Consider the following 25491-nt stretch of genomic DNA (forward strand, 5'->3'; position numbering starts at 1 on the left):
CCACTTCATGAAACACACCTGTGTTTGTATTCTACCTGCACCTTTCACTGATATCTGTGCATTTTGTGTGAATTGTGTTTGGATACAATAACTTCACCTTTCTTTCACTCCAGCAAAAGCCAAATGTGAAATTTGTAGAAAAATACAAAGTTGTGTGCTCTGGGACAAGATAGAAATAACTGTATGTATAACATGATTATGTGTAGTATATTTGAGTGAGCCCAGGGACTTTGTTTACAGTGACAAGCCTATATTAGCTACCGTTTACTCTTTGTGTGTACTTTTTACAATGAACAACTTAATGTATTGCATTTAATACTGAATTTACAAGCAGACAAAAATGTGTACAAATGTGTCATAGACAGTGTTTTCAATGTTTATAAAGTTTCTTGTAACTCAGAAACTCACAAAATTGAATTTTTAAGTTAGTCTGGGGATATTGTGGCTTCATCTGTGGTGAGATCAGTTGAAACAGAAGCCAGGACCACTTCCGAATGTGGTCTGAGTGATCAGTACGCTTCAATTGCAAGCAGATAAACCAAGACACATGTTGATACGAGGTGAAAACAGACCAGGCAAGAAGAGTCAGTTGATTCTTTTTGCTTTGCCAGCTACAATGGACTTGAACCACACAGTTCAATGCTTTTATGTGGGATGCATCAAAAAAATGAAACACATCTGTTCTATACACATCAGCTCAGGGACAACACATTGTTGTTTCATTATTTAACGCATCCATTCTAAGAGTGAAGGACCCACAGTGCATTGAAATGTATGTAATTGTGACTGACGTCTCAGAAGTGCATTTATCTCACACTGGCTCTCTGTCTTACAGGAATCATGTCTGCTACAGGGAATGGCTACGTCATTTTTATGACCATCAAACGCAAGACCAAGTTGAAGCCTCCTGAGCTCATGACTGTTAATCTAGCCATCTTCGACTTTGGCATATCAGGTACGACATTGTGTGTAGAGTTACTGCAGTCAACCAGTGTGGTTTGTTGATTGGACACTGTTACACAAAAACATACCCAATCTCAAATAAGGTCCCACGAGGCAAACTGGAAGGGACGGGGAGAGACAGAGAGAGAGAGAGAGAGGGTCTCCACAGCTCAGTGTACTGGCTGCTCCAGGAACCAGTTATCTATGGGACCCGTTTCAGTGCAGTTTGTCAGGTGGGGTCGACTCTGCTCAAGCAGTTCTGTGTGTCTTAATGTGGTGACTCTGGGACATGTAGTTCAGCTCACAGGTGCAAACATGGACAATGCAGCTCCTCTTGCTCGTTTAAAAATAGATTTTAATTATTACAGAATGATCAGAAATCTGGACAAGTTTTCCAGTGCGTGGTGTTATAAACATGTGCTCTGCTGTGTTGTTGATGACAAGCTGTTCTTTGGAAGTGTACTGAGATGATGGTCGTAGCAGGCCGATGTGTCTGCGAAACCCTGGTCGGGGTCAGCGGTGCTGGTGGCTCTGTGTCTAAAGAAAACTCAGCGGGGGAGGTGGAGGCTGACCCTGTGGTCCAAACAGGGCAGAGTAAAGATGTGCAGGGTTTTGCTGTAAAGGAGGCCGAGCTGCTGCAGCTCAGACTGGACAGTGAGGCAGAGGAGCAGGTGATGGAGTCTGATTATAATGAGGCTGACGTGGTTGTGAGTCTGAATCCGATAGTGTTTCTGTAGCTGACAGTGTCTCTCAGAATGTAGACTTGTATTCTTTAGAGGAGATTAATGTTTTTTTGGATGAAATATTTTGTAAATCAGTTAATGTCAAGGATTATTTTCCTTATGCTGGAAAATTCATTAAATCAGTGACTTCTCTTAAGAAGGTTGTTGGGTTAGATTTACTGGAGGGCAGGAAACCTTATCATCTCAGGAAAATGTCACTGGTCTAAGGAAAGTTTAAAGGATAATGCCAAAGGGGTTCAGAAAATTAAACTTTCAAGATAAAAGTACCATGATCATGTCTCTTCTCTACTGTCTTTTTCTGTCTGGTTCTTTATTGGTCTGTCTCTCCTCTTTTTATATGCAGGGTTTACACACAGTGATAGTATGAATGATATAGACTGGGGCTTAGGGTGGGCAGGGCAGCATGTCCTCAGCCATGGGACAAATTGTATAATGACTTCCTTGCAAACACAATGTTTTATTCCGCTACCTTAAGGACTAAGTTTGTTGAGGCTGGCATCATTAAACTGGGCCATCTCACAAAAGCATCCATGGAAACACTTGGTGGTGTCACTGACATCAGATCCTCTGATGTGGATGTGCCACTAAGAGTGTTTGCTGAGAATCGTGCTCTGGTTGGCCGATGGAATGATGACAAGTACATTTTTCCCTCCCTGATTGTCAGTCCTGCTGTTGGGGAGTGGCGAGAGGAGAGTGGAAGGCTTCTTTCTGTGAAAACACCAGTGCTGGGTAATTTCACCTCTTGTGGGAAGAAGCAGCTGTATCACAGTTGTGTGAAAGTGTTGCATCTTCGCTGTCTGGCTGAAGTCAAGGAGTCAAGGTGGAATGAAGTTTTTGCTTCAGACTGTACTCCTAAAGGCAGGTGGAGTGTCCTATATAAGCCTCCTGTTGAGAAAAGGGTGGCTGACCTCCAGTGGAGAATTATACATGGAGCAATAGCCATGAACAGACACAGAGCTCACCTGGACCCAAGCACTGGAGAGGGATGTCTGTTCTGTGCACAGAGGGAAACACTAGAGCATTAAGTGGTTACTTGTCCTTGGAATGGGTGGAAGCTGTGAGAGAGAAATTCTCTGTCCTCTTGTTTGTTTTTGGGTTGAGATATGTATTAAGAAAAAGATCGATTTTGGTTCTAATTAATTTCCTGTTTGGAACTGCAAAGCTAGCCATCTGGAAGACCAGGAAGAATCAGATGTTAGGTCAGGGCTGGACTGATGTAGTGCAGAGTCTGAAGGGTCTGGTGGCAGCCTGCTGAAAATAGAACACACTTTCTTTACCCTGACCAGCAATCTGGACACTTTCAGGGTTCTGTGGGGGATCAGACAGGCTTTATGTACACTGAGGGAAGATGGTTCACTGCTCCTTCATTTTTAACCTATTATAGCGTGTGTGTGTGTGTGTGTGTGTGTGTGTGTGTGTGTGTGTGTGTGTAAAATGAATGATAAAATCATAGTTATGATGCCTGATCATTAACTGTTGTTGTTTATTGTTAGTTTACAAGTTGATGAGGATGGAACAGGATGTTTTCTTATAACATGATGTAAATAAACATTGTTTTAAAAGTCAAAAGTCTCTCTGTCTCTCTCTCTCTGTCTGTCTCTCTCTGGGTCTGTCTGTCTCTCTGTGTCTCTCTCTCTCTCTCTGTCTCTCTCTCTCTGTGTCTGTCTCTCTCTGGGTCGGTCTGTCTCTCTCTCTCTGTCTCTCTCTCTCTGTGTCTGTCTCTCTCTGGGTCTGTCTGTCTCTCTCTCTCTCTCTCTGTGTCTGTCTCTCTCTGGGTCTGTCTGTGTCTCTCTGTGTCTGTCTCTCTCTCTCTGTGTCTGTCTCTCTCTGGGTCTGTCTGTGTCTCTCTGTGTCTGTCTCTCTCTCTCTGTCTCTCTCTCTGTGTCTGTCTCTCTCTCTGTCTGTCTCTCTCTCTTTGTCATGGATTAAATGAGGGGCGACCTACCAAACCCAACCTGTCTACACTAGGCAGTGCTGATTACACTCAGAGCCATGATGATATTGATGATTTCCTGGAGAGGCTGATTATCCATGTAAACTACAGTATAGTTGTCGTACTTGACTGTAATTGGCTCAGCTGTTTCAGAGCTATAATACCAGTGATGTGACCAACTGAGATTGGTTTAATAATCAACCTCTGACATCCAGCTTCACCCAGTCCTTTTGCAATTTGCAGTGCTGCACCTGCATGGACCAAAATAGCATGGTTTCCTTGGAGATGCCAACACAGCCCAAAACCTACTGCTTTGTACTATTGGTTGAAATGCCACAATTCAAATCAGTCCTCGGTGTTTATGAACCCATACCAGAGTCTTCAGTTAAGGAGCAGTCAAGGGTATCTTTATATTCATTCCCTCAATGATAATTTTTTAAATTTCATTTTCAATTTTATTCTTTAATTTCTTTTTTTTCAATGTATGAATTTATTTTGTGTTATTTCTGTATTATTTTCCCTTTTGCATTTACCCTATTTATTTCCACAGACTTAATTATTTCTGTATATTCTTTTGTCTTTTCATCTTAGTTTAGCATGTGCAGTTGACCTTAGTTTTGAAGGCATCCGTTCATAAAGCAAATACCAGGACAAAATGGAAATTTTGATTATCTGATGGCACTCAGGAGATCACCCTAGCTAATAAAAGATTTCATGATGGGAATATGAATGTCATTTCCCTACAAAATAAACATGTCCACCTCATAGAGATCACCAATAGAATAAACAAAAACAGAATCTATCATCTGGGGACCTGGTCTTAAAAAGTTTTCAGGCCAATCTAATTTCAGTAGTTGTCAAGTCTCTGCCAAAGTAATAGACCAGCCAGATAACAGGCTGACATTGCCATCCCTTGCACCATGTTGTTTACACCATAGACTTGCAAGTACCTAGCTTGAAGTTGAATTATGAATGGGCAATGCAGTATGAATGGTGTGTTGGATAAGGAGCCCTTCATCCTAGAACAGCATTGTTACAGTATGCTATATGCTATATGTATGCTACATACAGTATGCTATAGATTTTCAGACCAAATGCTGGATATTGTCTTAGGAAGTGTATAAGCATGACTACTACTTGTACACAACCTTTATAGGGCTTCAGGTAGCATCATAACATAATTACACCCATAAATTAACCAGTGGAGATGATGGAAATAATATGTTGCTGGCATATGCTATAATATTAATTTAAGATGCACGTTTGATGTGGTTTTTTTTCTTTTTTCGTGTAGTTTGTTTTATCCTCTGAGCAGATGAATTAACTTTTATATAGCAGTAACAACTTGCAGCAGGCACAGTAGTAATTCAGCAGTTACTAGAGATACTTAGGAAAAATTATTTCTACAATAAATTAAGTCATTAAGAGCTTTAGACTTTTGGTTGGACAAGGGAAACAATTTCAGGACGTCACTAAGGGCCCTTGGAAATGTTTTTGACATCTTATTGACCAAATGATTAATCGATTAATCAATGAAGTAATAATTAAAACAATCAAACAGTAGTTGTTGATGGGACAGATGATTGTGAAATAACGGGGCAGAGCACCAGCAGCCGAGGACCACATCCTTTCCCTCACTGAAGACAAGTGCCACTTGTCTTCAGTGTTTAATATGTGTCAGGTCCTAGCTCACCCGGCTATTAAAGGGAATGGGAGACGACATTTGGATTGGTTTGAATAATGCTCTGCCCAAAAAAACCCCATCACTAATTCAGAGTCTAAATGGCACCTCTTTGCGCCGGGCGCAGCACTTTGCGCCCAGATTTCCTGCTGTTTAACTAGCAAAATGGACTTGGACATGCCCTAAACGCACTAGTGCGCTGCGCTTTGGACCATATTAACCAGTGGTACTCGTCTTCAGTGAGGGAAAGGATGTGGTCCTCGGCTGCTGGACCCTCTGCACCCCCATTTCACAATCATCTGTCCCATCAACAACTCTGTTTGACTGCATATGAAAAAATAAACTGAGGATGAGGATGAGGAGGAGGAGCGCTGCTGCATGTTCTTCCATGTGTGCAGATCTCAGTCCGTGGATCAGGTGAGACGGGTCATAAATAGTATCATCCTGACCAATAACGATGGGATTAGAGGGTGAAATACGTCCTTAATGAGGAAAATATTAACGACATCACCTGCAGTGATCCTCCAGCAGCAGAAACCATATGTGTATCTCTACAGTAACATGCACATTTGCACACGAGGAACTTCACTGATTATTTAAAACTCCTGACTTGCCGACAGGATCAGTAAGTATTTCATGTTAATGAATGTTCTGTGTTCTTCTACACACAGAAAGGTCACACACAGTTCAGATTCATACAGTAAAACAGTTTGGAGTGAAGCAGCTGTCCTGATAAATCCTGAGATCCTGGTTAAAAATATTTATTTCAGAAGCTAAAAGTTTAATTCTTGTTTCCTTTGGAGAGTTTATAACGACAGCTTTTAGTTTTGCTGATAAATGTGCCACGATATTTGTTGCAGTGACATGACTGTGTGCATGGAAATGCAATAACTGAAAGCAGCCTCTCAAATCATAAAATCAGAGTGTATGAATTGTCTGAACCCAACTGTGTAGGCACATCTAATGCATCCTTTAAATAGCAGGAAACAGACTGCACCTTTGACCTCAGACCAGTTTTTTGTTGGTCTGTGGCACTGATGCTAATTTTAATGTATATCTACATTAGCTATTAGTTGCTACACCGAGGCAACTGGACTTGCTTGCGATTCTTCTTCTTCTGAACTGAAGAACTGAAGAAGCCTCTTGGATGAGAGGTGAAATGTCTTTAAGAAACTCAAGCAAGTCCAGTTGCCTCCATATAGCACAGATATACCATGACCTGGATGACTGAGAATCAGTGTCAGTGCCAGTTTGGAGTAATCCTTGAGAAATCCTGTCAGGAGCAAATAACTTTTGGGGTAGAAGATCTGGCTGTTACAGGCATTTAAAGTGTTCTTTTTTAGCCATAGCAGCATGGTTTTTGCAACACAACCTCACACCTAGTCATTTAGGTATTAGGCATAGGACTGCTAGTGACTCCCAAAACACCATGATCATTGCCCCGACCTTCATTGTACTCTTGCAGTGTGGTTGTGTGGGCAAGAAAATTAACTGGTTAGGTTCAGGAAAACATTGTGGTTGGATTAAATTAACCATATTACTTATATAACTTCAGTTAGGAGCTTACCATTGTTATGTAAGTGACTTAACTACCTCAGTAAGATAAAATGACTCACCATTTACTTCTGGTTCCACACTGGACATGAACGGCAGTCTCCTGGGTGAGAGTAACTCGATTCGACTGTCCATCTGACCCTTCCCCTAAGCTGACTTGGTCATTGCTTAGCAAGAAACGTAAATATGGGTCGTAATAAGCTGCTTTCACAGTCAACCTATTGTTTTTCTGATAAGGACTAGCAAGTTTTAGAAATGGCAGTGTTGGTTGGTCAGTTGGTCCACTTTGGTCCCGACTGAAATGTCTGGATAAAATAATGACTATCCCATCAACCTTAGCTGTACTTTGTGTTTATTGCTAATTAGCAAAAGTTTGCATGCTAACGTGCTAAACTAAACAAACATGGCAAACAGTAGCATTACCTGGTTAACATCAGAATGTTAGCATTGCCATTGTGAGCATAATGATATTTTAATGATTTGCTCAACGCACCATTGCCTAAATACAGCCATGCAGAGCTTCTAGCATAGTCTTGTCCATTTATATTTAGTGACGATGGATACAGTTGGGGGCACTGAATTAAAACAGAGAGGAAGGTATAGTTCAACATTTTTTATGATATGTATGTATGTATGTGACTCACGCTTAGCCATGCCTGAAATTCTACAATTATAAGCATATAGAAGTTATTGAAAATTACTGATTACGACAAAAGCATTTGCCCCATGGAAGGGAATTTCTTTTCTCTTGAACATGTAATGCATGACAGACGAACAAAGGTTCAGGTTACGTAAATATAAGTTAATCACAGAGTGCTGGCCTGGATGAGATGAAGAGGGAGAAACAAATTAATGGACAGACATGTTAGGTAGTGCACTTACAATAATGGTGGGCTGTGATGTAAGGTGTGTTCTGTCATTAACTCCACCCGCCATAACCCCTTATGAAAATGAGCATAGGGTGATGATGTAAGCTCATCGTAATTTCTCTTTGAAAAACCTAACAAACATACATTCACAAAGAAAAAAAAAATCATCCTAACATTTATCATAACATCATGGTTGGTGTTAAGTGAAGTCCTCTATATATATTCCATGATCATGATGTATAAACCCCATCTGTCAACCCGTACAACTAGTCAAGATCATCCATAAGTCACCTGAAGTTATTATTCATTATAAGTTCACGTCTATATTGTTTTCTGGCTGTTGATATAGTGCATCAGAAAGCATTGTTTATGTTTCTGAGTGTAGTCATTAAGCATTGTAAATGCATTATGATTCATTACGTCTGTCCCCATAATGCACTAAAGATGCTGTCATCATAGAAAGTGCTAGGGACTATTTTTCAAGTTTAAAAATTAGCTTAAGTATGTTGATGTTATGCAACTGAAATTGTGTAATTACTTATTTTTCTCCTTGCATAATACTTGATGTCATCCTCAGTACTTTAATCCTCACTAATCCACCCACGGGTCGACCTATTCTTTCATTAAGCCTTTTTGTTTGGTTTATAAGTACATGATGTGCGCCTCCTCACCATCATGTAACACACAATATATTAGAAGAAACTAATCCCTTAGGGTGCCCAAAACTGTCTTATATCTCACAAATGAAATGCAGTTTTTTACCATTTCAAGACGAAAACACTGCTAAGTTATAGCCAAGAATAACATAATTGTGTCCGGAAGTGCAAAGAACAATCCAGAACAGACACTCTATGGATCAAGAGAGGCCACATACATTAACATTATGAATATAATCCATTATTGCAACGAGTTTTGCCCCGTTGGACCTAAAGATGATGAGGTCATCAGCTGATTGATTTGGTCGGCCTGTCCATCTAACGCTTCAGTCTGGAGCAAGTCATTATGACCTCCACCCGCCAGATTACTGTGAAATGTGATGTGTTTTTATAGGCTAACCCAAGAGTCAGCATTGCCCAGAAAATGCTAACTTATTCTCTGGGTTTTAGGATTTATTCCTGTAGCACTCTATAGATATCATCATATATGATGTTATTTAGGAGCTAAGGTGCATTGTGGGTAATGTAGGCACTAGGTGTTGAAACTGTGTCTAACATTGCCCTCCGATAACACTAGTGGACTCATTATGGACAGTTCAAAAACTTATGTTCAAAATTGATACCTCAGAACCAGAGATATCATCTTTTTTATTACGCATATTCTTCTTCCTTTTCAAAACCTGTCGACTATATTACCCACAATGCAACTTAGCACTGACTGGCATCACTTTAGGCAATTCAGATTACTTGTAGCTTCCTCTAGAGCCACAAAAGGTTCTATACTACTTTTTCACATATACTGTACAGTAGTACACCCCAAAACCTGTAACCACACTTTAATGTGTTAAATTGGTGGAGATTGGGAAGAGGCGAACTGTGACAGGGTCTGAAGTCAGAAGACATCTCTGTAAATATTCTCCATTTATGAATCCCTTCCACGAATAACAGTCGTCATTACCAAGAAAGACAAAGCAAGGGGTAAACACAAGTTTTGCCAAAAAGTGTCTTTGCCGTTTTCTGCTGTGACTCAGAGTAGATGTGTAAATGCTATTAAGCCATTGATCATGTGAGCAACTGTTTGCAAGCATTTGTGCATGACCCTCTGGGTTTTCAGTGTTTCCAAGAAAATGTTTGGCCCATCCTGTCTCATGCAATCTGGCCTCAGGAGATTTTGCTTTTTATCCCCATTATGCTGCCTGGGCTTGGCATGCCACATGGCTCTTGGCCTGTCCTGCTCTCCAGGAAAAGGGGCCAACATCTGAAACACACACATTAATCAGTGAGTCACTGTGGTTTTCTAAAAAGGAGTATACTTGAGCCTTTTGTCCACCTCGTCAACCCTTGTTGTGCGTGAACAGTTAAGGGGTAAGCTACCGTAGCATTCACACATTCACAAGAGTGTTACCTTTCAAGCAAGCTTCATATTGCTTTGTGTTGCTATCAGCATAATTGGTCGCTTTTCTCTCCTTTGTCACTCTCCTTTTATGCTTTTCAGTAATGAGGCACTTGTCACAAGTTGTCACGAGAACTGTCATATGGATTCCTGTCTTTAATCTTTTGAATCAGAAAAAGAGAAAGGGGCTTTTGTCATCAACTCTAAAGGACATTGACTGGGATTTTTGCTGTTCATTTAGTCACAAGGCGAGCGCACCAAGTTTAGCTTTTATGTGTGGCTGAAGCTCGCAGCACACACAATAAATATCTAATAAAAAAAGAGGAAATCACGCAATGCTTTACACTTTTAACTCTCTTAAAATTTAAATTTTACATGATCTTTATAAAGCGAGGTGGTGAATTGCTCTGGCATGTCCCAAGAGTGCTTGATGGTATTGAGATCTGGGAGTTTGGGGGCCAGGTCAGCACCTTGGGCTCTGTGTGTGTCTTGGGCCATCCCTGAACGTTTTTTGTGATGTTGATTTTCTTTTCTTTTTTACTTTATGTAATATATGCACTATTCTGCATATAGCTTGTATTAATGTGTGCTGTCTTCTAAGGGCTGGTTATACTTCTATAAATGACACTTGAATGATACAAAAAATGTATTTACTCATTCTAAAAGAGGGATGACACTGCTGGAAAGATGGCCCTTGCCTAATACTGGGCTGTTGAAATCAGTGCTACATGACCAGAGAGAAAGGGCTGTGGTACTCCTTTTGCTCAAAAAGGTAGAAAACCTACAACAACCAGAATGCACTGCACACTTTGATGGCAGAAGAGTGGGGGGCTTCTGGGTTTGGCAGGCAAAATGGAGAGAAGGTGATTGTTCATTTGCATAACAACATTGACGTGATGCAAAGCTGGCTTACTGGCTGCCAAATGCCATAGCAAAGTAAATGTCAATTGTGTGTGTAATCTGTGGTGTAAAAATGGTTGTTGAGGTTCTGAGAGGTAGAAAATATGCATATGTGTTGTACAAAGCAATTAGTTTACCAGTTCAATAGTACATTTTAAACTTATAATAGATATTAGTAGTGTTATAAATTGTAGTTTATTCTCTTTTCTTCTGTCTGGTGTGACTCAATAGCCACTTTCATGTAGCTGATGTTATATGATTTCTGACAGTGTTTCCTGCTTAGGAAATTTGAGTTTTCTGAAAAAACCTAAACTTAAGAATTTGACACTAATTTTATATTTCACCCCTTTCTCTTTTTACTGTTTATTTTCCCCTCTCCCTTCCTCTTTTTCTCCTACCCCACTTTCTCTTTTCCATTCGGTTGTCTTGCAGTGACAGGAAAGCCATTTTTCGTTGTATCTAGTTTCTCCCACCGCTGGTTGTTCGGCTGGGAGGGTTGTCGTTTCTACGGCTGGGCTGGCTTCTTTTTTGGCTGCGGGAGCCTCATCACGATGACTGTGGTCAGTCTGGACCGGTACCTCAAGATCTGCCATCTTAGATACGGTAAGTCAGGAGCTCCTTTAATGTCATTGAAACTCCATACAGTCATTAATTTTTCACCTATACAGATAAATTAGGCCACTGACTGTGGAGTGAGTTTTGATTTGAGCAAAAATCAGTAACTTTCCACGATGCAGACCAAGATCCATTCCTAGAATATCATATATTGTATATACTTATATATACACTCCATTCAAGAAAGTAACATTTAAAGTCTTTTGTCTCTCTCACCACTAGTCTATCATACTTCATTCCTAGGCACATGGCTAAAGCGCCACCACGCCTTCCTGTGCCTGGCCTTTGTGTGGGTGTATGCAGGTTTCTGGGCCACCATGCCTCTGGTCGGCTGGGGGAGCTATGCCCCGGAGCCCTTCGGCACCTCCTGCACATTGGACTGGTGGCTAGCGCAGGCCTCCATCTCCGGCCAGACCTTCGTCATGGCCATCCTGTTCTTTTGTCTGGTCCTCCCCACAGGCATCATCGTCTTTTCCTATGTCATGATCATCTTCAAGGTCAAGTCGTCCGCAAAGGAGATTTCCCACTTCGATGCCCGCATCAGAAACAGCCACAACCTCGAGATGAAACTCACAAAGGTGGGTGAGAGATGGGAGAGAAAGAGTACATCTGCTCGAGAAAGGGAGCAGAGAAAAGACATTTCAGTCGTGCTCAGAGAAGAAACATGTCAGGGACAAATCTGTGATCTGAATATTTCTTTGTATCCTCTCCCAGGTGGCAATGCTGATCTGTGCAGGTTTCTTGATAGCGTGGATCCCTTATGCAGTGGTGTCAGTGGTGTCAGCGTTTGGTGAGCCCGACTCGGTGCCCATCCCCGTGTCTGTCATTCCCACGTTGCTTGCCAAGTCCGCAGCCATGTACAACCCCATCATCTACCAGGTCTTGGACCTGAAAAATTCCTGTGCCAAATACTCCTGTTTTAAGGCCCTGAAGGAGCGCAGGCACTTCAGAAAGTCGAGGTAAGACAGAGGGAGTTAATGTTAAGAGTCTGTATTCCTGTGAAACTGTTGACGCATAGCAGCGCTTCGAGCAGAGCACTGTTGGCACCAGCCGTTTCTTTAATGCTTCAAAATCATTGGCTGATGCACCACTTGTGTGGCTACCAGCTGACCAGATCCATCAACATATTCATTATAACCTAACTAAACTAATGTTACTGACTGCTCAGACTGTGTTTATTTCATAATTTCTCCACGGTTTTTGTACTTCTACTGTGATTGATTAGGCTACGTAGTTAAACTGTTTCGTTATACGTCTTAATTAAGTGTGTTTATTGTTAATATTTTCGGACTTTGTTGTGCTGTGGAGCCTGAGTTGGCACACAGTGTTTTATTTGAAAACTGACTGGATGCACTATGCCGTTCCGCTGTGTGACTTCCTGTCTGGCTCGATCTGCTCTGTGCTGTCCGCTCCCATCAAAGATAGACTCCGTGCGTATTCTCCGCGGAGCAGACACTGGGACGCTGCTGAAATATGCCGTGGCACAGCCAGTGGAAACACGAGCTTGGTCTAGAATGGCAATGATCAGCTCTGTCGCCCGTATCGCAGCCGTAACACTACTGAGACGGTCCTAGTGAAATCCAGTGTTGTATAAAGTACTTAACAATCACACTCAAGTAAAAGTATCGGTAGCTCTCCAAAAAATGACTTTGGTAAAAGTCAAAGTCACTGACTGAAATATTACTTGAGTTAAAGTCTTAAAGTATCTGAAATTTCTTGCACTTAAGTATTACAAGTACTGTAAAAATAAATGTACTCAAGTAATGTAATTAAAAGTACAAGTAAAAGTAAATAACAAGCAAAGGCAGTCTGAAGTTCCTTTTTTTTTTATTATGATTTACTTGGTCAAGTTGGAAGGCATAGCAGGCACTTCATCCGGTACGATGAATCCCTGACATCGGAAAATGAAAACAAACGGCTCAAATAAGGCCACGGGTGCTCGTCGGGTTGTGGTTCCCCTTCATTTGTAGTCGACGTTGTCGCTGTCGCTGTGTCTGGCGTCTCCTCTTCTTCTTCCATTGTTGACTGCGAGACTCGCAGGTGTTGTCAATGTCGTAGTTAAGGCAATTGCCAACAAGCCCGGGCATGCACTAACTTCGCTGCGTCAGACAGTGAGGGTGGGGCGGAGCCAAAACACTGTTTCCTTTTATTTCTTTGTTTTGTTTCATTTTTTTTTTTTTTTTTTTTTTGTAACGAGTAACGAAATGGGACTTTGAAAATATATCGGAGTAAAAGTATGCAATTAAGCTCGGAAATATAGTGAAGTAAAAGTGAAAGTTGTAAAAAAAAAATCAACTCCAGAAAAGTACAAAGTATCCCAAAATATACTTAAGTACAGTAGTGAAGTATTTTTACTTCGTTACTATACAACACTGGTGAAATCTGGGGGTTACTCAGCTCTTTGGTATATTTATGAGACCTATTTGCTTCTACAGTACCTGCCCATTCTCACTTATGTTGTACATAAGACTGTTTTTAATGGTGTGCTGTGCCACTTGTAGTGTATGTACTTTCGTTGTAATTTGGGAGAAGCCAAAGGCAAATTGGCAATAAAGTCAGTCTATCTAACACACTATAAACTGTTTTAGAAGCCCAGTTTTCAAAAAAGTTGGGGAGCAGTGTAAAATATCAATAAAACATGATAACTTGGTACAGTCACTCACACGTAGGATGAGACAGTAAGCTCGAGTGCAGGCCGAGGGCTCCCAGGGTGGTGCTGGTGAAGACTCACGGGGGGCACTTTACGCAGGAGGCTGGCTCAAGCAGTAGAGGTTGTGAGGGGTGGCAGAGGTGCGGGAGGTTGGGTGGTTGAGGAGCTGGTTCACAGGTATGGTCTGGTCACACACTGGAGCTGGCAACAATAATCTGGCACCTTGCAGAGGGAAGGTCTGGGTATAAGAGCAGGTGCTGATTACACTCAATGCGCTGCAGGTGTGTGGACCGGCACAGCTCCGACCAGCAGCAAAGCCACGGCCAGCCTCACCGAGCACCGCTGAAACAAAAAGCACAGAAACAGACCACAAACAGGCCACCACAGAGTCCTATCATAACACAACTGGCAGAAAGCAAAGAATACATATGTAGTGATAAGCAGAATACAATGAATATGAAGCAAGCGCAAATTACAATGAAGAAGACTACATGACATAGCTAGAATATAGAATATGACACGACTTACCAGAATACAATGGATATAAACCCACTAACCCAAATACGAGGAATAGGAGCAATTAGCCTTGAGCAATGAATGTAATAATTAGCAGAATACAATGAATTGCGGAAATGACAGACTACAGTGAATAAAAGCAATTAACTGTACAGAATGTGATGAATATGTATTATTTACCAGCAATCTAATATGCCCAATGTCAGCAAAGACTGTAATATGGCTGGAAATGAACCTAATGAAATAATATATGGAGAAGATGATACCAACAAAGCATATTAAACATTTAACATTTAAAAAAAACAAAAACTCTAATCCTTGTATGACAAAAATGTCGGAAAATGATGCAGCAGCGATCTAAAATGTACAGATAGTCCTTGGGCCACAAAATGTCTTTTAAAAACAATGACTACATTGAGAAGTAATTAAGTATAGAAAGTGGAAAATTAATATGAAAGCATAAAAATAAGAAATGTAGAAATGTGAAAAGGAATATTATAATACAGTTTTAGAGGATAAGAAAAACAGCAAAGGGGAAATAAAGAGTGCATTATTAGAAACTCAAGTTACCCTCTGTACTCAACTGAAAATGATAAGGCCATAAATAATATGAAGGATGTGGTTAAAGGGGCTGATAATTTTAGATCAAAATCGCAAGGAGCAGTCAACAGAAGGGGAGGTTGTTGATGTTTATGGGGATAGAAGTCCAAGATTTTTCTTCGAGCAGTAGAAGAAAAGGAAATTATCAGTATCATTAGTATGTGTAATAACAAAATGTGTACTGGCTGGAGTGAAATTGATATGATGATAGTAAAGAACATCACTGATGGTATTGTAAAGCCACTAACTTACATTTGTAAACATCCTTCCTAAAGGTTAAATTTCCAATTAAATGAGGAAAGGATGTAACTTTACTAATTACAGGCCTGTGTCTTTACTCTCCCAGTTTTCTAAGGCTGGAAAAACTCTTCATTGAGAGGTTACACAATTTCATTGACAAGCCATTGACAGTTGAATTGTTGACTTACTGTCAGCATGGATTTGGACCAAACAGATCAACATCTACGTCACAAATTGAGTTAATAGAATGAATAACTGAAGAAATATGCAGCAGTATTTATAGATCTTTACCCTTGATCATGATAAATTACTCATTAAAATAGAAATGAATGGTATTATAGGGTTGTGCTGAATTAGTTGAAAAGCTATGAATAGACAACAATTTGTAAAGATAGGTGAGTTTAAATCAGTATGTGGATTTTCACGTCTAATACAGCAGCCTCAGTTGTCTACACTTCTAAGTTTGACGCCGCAGTTACCCGTCTAGTGTCACTTCTTGAAGTGCCCCTCTAGTGCTCTAGTTCCTGGAGAGTTTTCAGCAGCTTGACAGAAATTAGTGGTGGCTTTACTTAAACAGATTATCATTACATTTCAACAAGACCAAGTTTATGTTGTGTATAAATTGTAAAATAAACACGTGCGAATGAAGATAAACAAGGTTAATATAAAAAGAGTATACAGCAATACATTTCTCAGAATTTTCTTCAACCATAACGATTACTCATGCAGGTTATGTGCGAGCAAATCAGGCAAAGAGTGTTGCAGATCTAGGACAAACAAGGCCTGTAACTCACTCACTCACTCACTCACTCACTCACTCGCCCCTAAGTGCGTAGTTAATGTGCGTACCCCAAGAAGACACACCTCATTCATTTCTCTGCAGGGACAGAGGCTAAATCTTCATTGCACACAAGGAAATCCTCACAGGACTGATTCATTTCATTTTTTCTTTTCCTTTGAACCCAAGATCGTTCTCAAGGCCTTCAGCACTATTTTTCAGCCTTTTCTCTTCTTTTTTTATTAGCTGCTTGAATGGAGTGTCTGTGAGGATGGCGATCACTTCTTTCTTTCTTGCCTTGGCAACACTTGTCTGTTGTCCAGCCTCTTAATGTAGGAGTGTGCTCAGAGGAGTTGATGCAGGCAGTGTTTGGTTTCAGCCTTTCACTTACAAAGGCAAGGTCATTTTCACTCAAGTTTTCTGAATTATAGAGCGTAATGCCTGTGTGTCCAAACCCTGCCAGTGACAAGGCTTTGCTAACAATGCCAGGAGGTCACACATAGTCACATTGATGCCTGAGTGGGTAGCTGTGGTCGTTGGGTTAGTCATTAAAACAAACAAAATCACAATCACATTGCCTCAGTGGGCTTTACAATCTGTACAGTAAACAACATCCTCTGTCCTTAGACCCTCGATTCGAGTGAGGAAAAACTTGCCATAATTGGAAAAAAATAAAGAAGAGGAGAGCCACAGAGGAGGGATCAACAAAACAGAACAGAACAACAAAATCACAGTTTACAAGTTGCATTGACACAATATCTGATACAAATGATATAATATATGTAAAGTGTGTGGATCCAGGAGACGACTGAGCAGGCTGTAGCATCGCCAAGTGGTGCCCGAGCCACACGACCTCCTCTCCACCGTGGTGACCTGGAAGAGGGCAGGCCACACAGGATAATTAGCAGTAAAAAAGAAAACATCAGAGTGGCATCAAATTTTACAATGTGAATTCTAATACTATAAGTAAGAGACTCATTAGCCCTTTTCACACAGAGACACCGCATTATCTCCACAGCGGAGGTTCGCCAATTCTCCACCTCTATTTGTTCACACAGAACTAAGCAGCTCTGGCGTAAAGCCGCACCGGTGTGTCAACTGATACAGTACGCGGGCGCTGCGGATCCAAAAGAGGCGTGACGGTACACGTCATGATGATGACGTCTGTGTGTTTTTTTCAACGTCTTTCCCCCGGTGTCCTCCTGTTAATCTTAACATGTACCCGCTGACTGTTTATAATCATATGGATGCCTACGGTGGCCCTGAAGTGCAAATCACAACAGCAAATCAGAAAACACAACGGCAAATCAGAAAACACAACAAATCAGAAAACACAACAACAAATCAGAAAACACAACAGCAAATCAGAAAACACAACAACAAAAGAGAAAACACAACGGCAAATCAGAAAACACAACAAATCAGAAAACACAACGGCAAATCAGAAAACACAACAACAAATCAGAAAACACAACGACATTAACCAAACCGGAAAAGGTAGGTACCCTTGGGCGACATGAATCATCGCTGATTGGACTGGTCCGTCCTTTTGAACATTTTACACATAATTTCTACACACATTTCCCAAAGAAGCACTTAAGAGCGAGTGCACTTGCATGCACTTAAGAGCTCCATAATGTCAGCTGTCTGTGGCGCTGAAGAGGATGCACAATACATATTTATAGTTATTGAAGTAACTTTGCATATTTAACTGTCTTTAAGCTGTGCTATGTATTGAAGATACAGCCATCACAAGGAATAGGTGTTGTAAAGGACACAAAGACATGCCTTTTACCAGAGACTAATAACAGAATAAATCATGCCACTGGGTGAAGTTTAAGGTAAGCAAACTCTGATTCACTGTAGATACTACTGGAATATGTTATTCTGTTAGTTCATATAAAACCTAAAATGAAGTAGTGCCAGTTACTGAAGTTTCATCAATACTTAACTCATCAAATACCTAACCTTAACTCTAACCTGCTGTTTTGATGTTTGATGTTTTGATAACATCAAACATCAAACATCAAACATCACCAAATGTACATCACCAAATGTAGGTGATAGTACTTCTGCACTTTAATTAAAGCTGGGGTTGGTCAGATTGGAGAAACCAGCAACTTCACTTCCTGACTACACCAGCTGCCTTTAGCTCTTGCTAGCCGGCTGAGAGATGTGTGTGAATGGCTAGTTTGCTACATTCAACAAGCTCTCTTAACTAAATGTCTCATAAATCCATAAATCAACAACTTTGTGAAAAGGCACAATCACAGAAGCACAAGCAAAATAGCTGTGACGAATGTACCTCAGTCAGAAGAGGTGACCCAGTTCCTGTGTCCTGTGATCACAGCACATCGTTGAATTTGCTCACCATGTCCAACTTAATCTTGTATAAGATTATAATGAATGTAAACAAAGAACACATCTATTGTTAGTACTCACCGCTGTCAAACTAGCATGTTAGTACCGGGAAATTTGAACTGCATTTTCTCTGCCATTCTTGTGGAAGACTCCGATCTATCATGAGCTCACTGGAATTGTGCTCACAGAGGCAGAAGGTGTACGAAGGTAGACAGGCAAGAGGGCCGTCCAATCATTTCATATGGGTTTAATGAAATACTTGGATGGCTTAATTAGAGCCCTGCAACAGCCACAGATTGCAGATTTTTTTTTATTTGTTAGAGTATTTGATTTTTTGATTGCTGTCGGGATGTGAGAGATTTTTTACAAAAAAATAACAAACCAATACTTTACGTTTCAGTGTTTTAGCTTGAGGTATTTTTTATGCAGGACCTTAAGTTGTAACAGAGTTTTTCCATTAATGTATTGGTGCTTTTACTCAGAGGTCCAGTATGTAAGAAAGTAGATTTTTCAGTCTCATTCTCAATTGTCTGGCTGAAAGCCCAGCTGTACGAGTGCTCTCTATTTCCTTGCCAACATTTAATGTGTCCCAAGTGTACGTTTTATGGACATGAGCCCAAACTTAATGTGATAATGTCATGCCAATGTGTGTGGATCATCATGTGTGAGGATTTTTTATATGTTCTGACGAGATTAATTAAAATTGCTTCACTTTTAAACAGTTACTTATTTTTTTTTAAATGTGGCTAAATGTACATTTACGTGTTTTTAAGTGTTAAACACAGACATTTCTTACTGATGTCTTTTTCTCCTCCCTCGCAGGTTCTACACCATCTCTGGCTCGTTAAGGGACACTCCACCGGCCAAAGAAGCTCATATCGAGATGTGAGAAAAGACACTTTAGACTGTGTGAACTTCTTACCTCTTCTACTTGGACAGTTTGCCTTGTTCCCTGCCCTCTGTGCCCTACACCTATCCAATCACACGCTGCCTGTCACCTGCTCTGACATCACCATTCGCTCACCTTTGCTGCTGGTGGTTGCAGAGTCTCGCTGCTTGTACTTGCACCCACGCTGGATCTCCGTGTGCTCCCGCAGCTCTCCACCTCCTCTTCCTTGGAAACACATCTTTCCCAGCAAGGTTTTCCTTAATGTGTGGAGTTGCCTTGTCTTTACAGTGGTTATAACATACAAGCGACATGTTGTGTGAGCGTCTCGACTTTGTTGTTTTTCAGTATTACAGACACACCTTCTGTCACTGCTATGAAAGAGACAGCACACATCGACCTGACACCAGCTGACTGCTTACAGTGATGTTCTCATAATACAGCTCCACTCAGGTTTGAAACATGGGAGGATTCCAACCAAAGTCATGTGACAACTGGAGCTATAGTGTTAAATTGCTACACAATGTCCAGATATTGAATTTATTTTCAACAATGTTTCTAAAATAGAACAATCATCCTGATGTGAGCCATGTCCAATCAGGCGTGAGTGTAATGTTCCAGGTCAAAGTTGTATTTTTACTGTTTGTACAGGCTGTTGTCTTTTGTACTCCTACACCTGTGGCTTGTATAGATATGTTTCAGAATGCACTGATTCACTCCAGCTTATGTTCTCATCAGCTGTTAAACTGCACTCAAGGAGACTTCATGTGACTATAATGAGTGAGACTTAAACGTTGCATTTACAGGGTGTTGACATTTTTTACAGCATTTATCAGAAAGGGTTGAAGTTAAAAAGAAAACACACACACAGGATAATTGCACTTTACTTGCGAAAACCATTCAATATGCATTTATAACAGTTTTGTGTGACACACATATATACATATAGTGGATTCACATGTTCATTAAAAGAGAAAAGTTTATGTCACTCTTTCACTAAATACCAGACCTACAGTTGTGGCCACGGGCACAGGAACAATTATGATTAATTCAGGGACCATTTTGAATCTATTTATTGTTTGTTTGTTTGTTTGTTTGTTGTCTGTTTTTTGCCACAGCCAGATAGCAGTGTTGTTTTCATGATGCATCAAAGAAATGGAGTACCTCATACAAAAAGGCAATGCAGGCACTCCAAATATCTTCAGGGCTTCACCCTGACAAAGACCTGCAGTAGTCGGAGCATGTTGTGTATTTTTGAAGATTTAGCCACTAAAGGCTTTTTAATATTTCCTTCCTTGTTTGTTGCATTTTCTTATATTTCATAGAGCCTGGATTGTCTTTTTGGTTGATTTACCCTGTTTTTTTCCCCATTTCCCAAGAGCACCTAACACATTTTGATCTACATTGAATTATATATAGCAACCAGTTATCTCCTTTCCTTGTATTAATAGTTTTACATTTTAGGAAACATGCTTATTCGCTTTCTTGTCAGAAATTCCAGTTAGTTGACAGGTAGAATAAACAAGACATAAACTTTTAACTTGTAAAGCACTTTGTGTTGCATTTCACATGTATGAAAGGTGCTATATAAATAAATAAAGTTTAAGTTTAAGTAAATGAGTCTGTTGCATGATAAAGCACTAACTTGAGTCCCCCGATCTCAAGAAAGCAAATAAGCATGTTTCACAAGAAAAAGCATCTAAGAATTTGTTTTTGAACATCTACTTGGTTAAGCATTTTCCTCTGTTGTACACACCTGGGGTCTCATTCATGAAAATGTTCTTTAAATTCATGTTTATTGTTCATGTATGCACATTACTGGAATGAAGATAAGCAATATTCAAAAGAAATTGGCTTTGCTCAATGAAAATTGTGTCTTTTCTTGCGGTCCTCCACTTCATGAATCATAAATGAGCACTAATGTGAAGCTTTTCAAAATGTCATCCAGTGGGAGAAAGGAAGGAAGTTAATGAAGGGGATTGATTCTCTGTTGACATACAGGGAGGCTCATGAGCGCTCAGAGGGTTCAACAGCAGGATTAGCTGGAATGAAGTGGGTGGAGTGGGAAAAATCCTGACTGAGGAAAGATGGTGCCTGCAGCATCAGGGTAAATCAAAGGTCACTGCTCACATGTCTACTGTGGAGGCAAAGAGGAGTGATGGCACAGTGCCTGATAAATGAGTTCAGCGTTGTGCCTGATCAAATCAGCAGATAGAACAAAGAAGCTCAGGTTCATTTGTGTTAATTGTGTCTGATGAAATGTTCTGGTGTGATCATAATGCCTGAGATACTTCAGCAGGTAAAGTTAATGTCGAGTGAAGACCTGAGGGTATGAATCCACATTGAGTTCTATAAGTTTCTTCACTCAATATTTTTTTGATCAGATTTAGTTGTGTAATTATTCTAGACACCAACTACACACTGATTTGCAAGATTATGGTTATGAATAACATTAAGTTTGAGCGAGCACTTGATTGAAATGAGTATCCAGCACGTATAGTGTACAGATTATGTTCTCTACAAGAATGAGTAGCAAGAGCATGTGTCAATCATCCATACTCGTGATGAAGGAAGATGCTCACTGGGTAGCTGACTGAAGTTATTCATTCAGGTTTATAAAAACCTATAAGATAGAAAACATTGATCTGAAGCTCAATTCTGAGGCAAAACTATAGCGACAGCTGATCATCTTGCATCAATTTGCACCTTGCCTACTCGGAGTACGGATATGGATACAGGTCATTCTGGTGGCTGAACATAAACAGATAAGATTAGTTGCCACTTATCCCTAGTTAACATGATATAAATGGCATAAATTGCCAGTGGAAGTTGAATATTGCAGTATTTAAGTAATTCTACAGAATGCCACAGGAATAAGACCTAACCCTGGGAATGAGCATTTTTGCGGTGGCTAAATAAGACTGCAGAAGTTGTCGGAGACATCGAACATCGAATAGAGATTATTTTTTCGGAATGATCCAAAATCCAATTAGAAAATCCCAAAGGCTTTTTTGAGGGAACCAGGGCAATGCTTACGTTGATTTAGCCGACAAAAACACGTCATCCCCGCTATTCTCTATAGCTAGTGGGTTTAAGATTTTTTCTTTGCTAATGGTAAAACCAATGCAATAATTTTCAACCATTAAGAATGTTTCTACTAGGGGACTTCCCTTGTTATGCATATGTCTCAAGTTTATTGCATTAACTAAACATGATTTTCCATATGGTTATTTTATCTAAAATAATGTACAAGAAGATTTACTATTTCCTGGTATATATTGATATGGTGGTGTAAAAATACATACCACAAAAATAAATATATTATCCACATTGCTCAATCCTACTTTGAAACGAATACAAATATGACGAAGAAGAGAAAAGTAATATGTTTTTGTGCCCACATCTTCATGCCTTCAGTATTTGAAACACCTGAACACATATGGTGTGCACTATTAAATGAAATTGTCCCACCACAGTTAAATATAAGGGTAGAATGGTGGTATGTCAGTTTTAGTAGTGAAATCAATCACCAGAAAATATTTGAACCTACCTCAAATATTATATTTGACAATGCCAAAGCAATCAGTCATAGTAACAGTAACACACGGTAGTAAAGTGCAGATCTCTGTTTCTAGAATTCTTCAGTTGTTGCCCTACATTATGACACTTCTCTCCCAACTGTTTGTGGCATTTTCTGGCAGGCTTTCTCTTGTGAGGCGATGACGCCTTTCCTTTCCTGTTGAACCTTGTTTGTCTTGCTGAGTCTTTTGTAACCATGGCACATAGAGCCTCTTGTTTTCCTGCATGTGTCAGCACTCTGATGCTGAAGCATAAGTGTTTGGACATGCCCTACTGTCTTTAACACCTGACTGACCTCTATTATGACTGCATCTTGAGTAAGTCGGACAGTTTGTGGATTCTCTAGCCATCCTTTAGTGCCACCTATCCCTCTAATCTAAATGTATCCACAAGGAGACACAGTTCTTTAGAAGCAACTGTTGTATTGTAACAAACATGCCTGCTTCTCTCTTTTTATTTACCCAAATATTATATATATTGGAAAGACATTTGGCAGATGTTGGTTGTATTTAATAAAAGGAAAAAAAAGCTATAAAAAAAGACACGATGTTCACATTTTTGGACCTGGTATGAGTCCAAAAATGTTCCCAATTTCAATTAGTCTGTGGTCAGATGGTGACGCTTCAAGAGAACATTTTAACATGTTACAGATTTATACCAATTTCACCATATATACCAATTCACCATAGGTCGTCAATGTGCTTTGGTCTGTGATTTTCACTTACAAATATTCTATGTCATGATAAATTGTCTAAACGTGTCACAACCAGGGAAAGACCGGTCTGCTACTGTCCATCCATTCTTCTCCAAATGTGGCAGCTTAGTAAAAAAATACAAAAATGTTTCTTCAATTCAGAATGATTGAGGAAAAAGTATCATTGTAAGAGCCAATGAGACATTTAGCAGCTCATTCATTCATAAAATAATACAAATGTTACTACCTATCATTACAACAGCCACAATGGTTCAGATAAGGCCACAATTTATACATACAGTATAAAATAGTGGCTTGCTTTGTATTATTATGATATAATGTGACATAAAAGCAACATTTTACCATCTATAATTTAACAAAATTACATTACATTATAATGTTCTGGTGTTTATGTTATTTCTGCCACTGAAGATGCTGTAAAATCAAACATCTCCATGTTCTCTGCACACAGAAATCCAGTTCCACTAAACTTAAAACACCACTGCGACACCAACTCATTTTTGCTTTATTTCTGCACGTTATGCATTTTTCTAATATTTCTAATCTACTTGGACCCGCATGACCTGCTGCTGGCATTCTTTGTCAACAATTATTAATGGACTATTTGATAAAATATTTTATTTTTAAAGGACTTTTTTGTATATTTGCTTCTGATTCTGATGGTCATGTGATTTCAGTCAGGCCTGTAAGACACTGCTACAAAAAGGAAACTGACATTTACTTTTCTAGAAGGCACACTGTACTGCGTACCTTGTATATTTAAGCCTTAAGATAACACTACATTACAGGAGTTATATTTGAAATGCTGAAGCGAGGGTGAAGCAGCCCGTTGTGAGATGGTGGAGACTGCAATGATGTCCTTGTTTGGCGTCAAACTGAATCTCAGGAATTGGTTAGAGGTAGTTGGGTCTGTTTCTAGTCTGTTGGTCGATGCAGATGCACAGGGTTACGTTTGTGCCAACAATGTGTTGCACATAAATCCTGTTATGAAAATTTAAAGTGTAAATTACTGTTGTTTTTCATTGTCGTATTCAGCGATACAGCTGAACAGTGTTAAGTCTGTTTTGTAATTATTATGAAAAGGCATGCCATTATTCATTTAACCTAATTCACACTGATGTAATGTATGAAAGTGCAAATAAAGGTGCAACAATGCACATATATTCAGATGAAATGTGTTTCTTTTTATCTTTCACACTCTTCACTTCTTATCACACAGCTGCTCTCTTGAGTCAAAAACCTGTGAATCAACTGACTTACCAGCTTTAACACTGATCTGCTTTCCATTCTGAATTTGTCGCAACAGTAGCACCAGCAATCCAGTCAAGTGAATCTCTGAGAAAAACAAACAAACTCACTTTCTCCAGACTACCCTAAAAAAATGCTCAGTTTTGTGAGTTATTGAGTTAGGAAGAGCTTCATAAACTGACGACATCAAATACTAAATTTGGGCCTTCTTGTTAATTTGGCAAACGTTATACATACACCAGAACGCATGATGATCAATTGGATCAGTAAAACTGACCTCATGAAAAGAAGGATTCAATACGAAAAACATTTTTATCTTGTTGGTTTAATGTTTTATCTGAATTTCAAAACAAGTCAGAACAGTTTGAGGTAAAGCTAATGTTTGTGCTTGGTTAATCATGAACTCCTGTGGAGTGACAGGAACCAACTAGCAATACATTATATGTTGACACAGCTGCCCACACGTGTGTAATTTTGACCTGGGTTATTTTTCATGGTTTGTTCTCACCCCTTTAGTTTTAGTGAAGGAAACACTGCAGCACTCAATATCTTATTTTTGAGTGCTTCCAGCTCTGGAGCAACAGTTGATCTAAACAGAGAAGGTTTTTACAAATTCGGTATGAAAGAACATG

General features: G+C 39.8%; 1 protein-coding gene across 1 annotated transcript in view; it reads left to right on the plus strand.

Annotated features, from left to right (window-relative positions):
• opn5 (opsin 5) overlaps window positions 1-19320 on the plus strand; it is a 38024-nt gene extending 18704 nt beyond the window's left edge. The window contains exons 2-6 of the mRNA XM_073493538.1: window positions 836-955; window positions 11104-11274; window positions 11530-11864; window positions 12001-12245; window positions 19254-19320. Coding sequence (XP_073349639.1) covers window positions 836-955; window positions 11104-11274; window positions 11530-11864; window positions 12001-12245; window positions 19254-19320 — 938 coding nt within the window. The remainder of the gene's footprint in view (window positions 1-835; window positions 956-11103; window positions 11275-11529; window positions 11865-12000; window positions 12246-19253) is intronic.
• The last annotated feature ends 6171 nt before the right edge of the window (window positions 19321-25491 follow it).

Source organism: Pagrus major, chromosome 22, assembly GCF_040436345.1.
Source record: "Pagrus major chromosome 22, Pma_NU_1.0".
Lineage (NCBI taxonomy): Eukaryota > Metazoa > Chordata > Actinopteri > Spariformes > Sparidae > Pagrus > Pagrus major.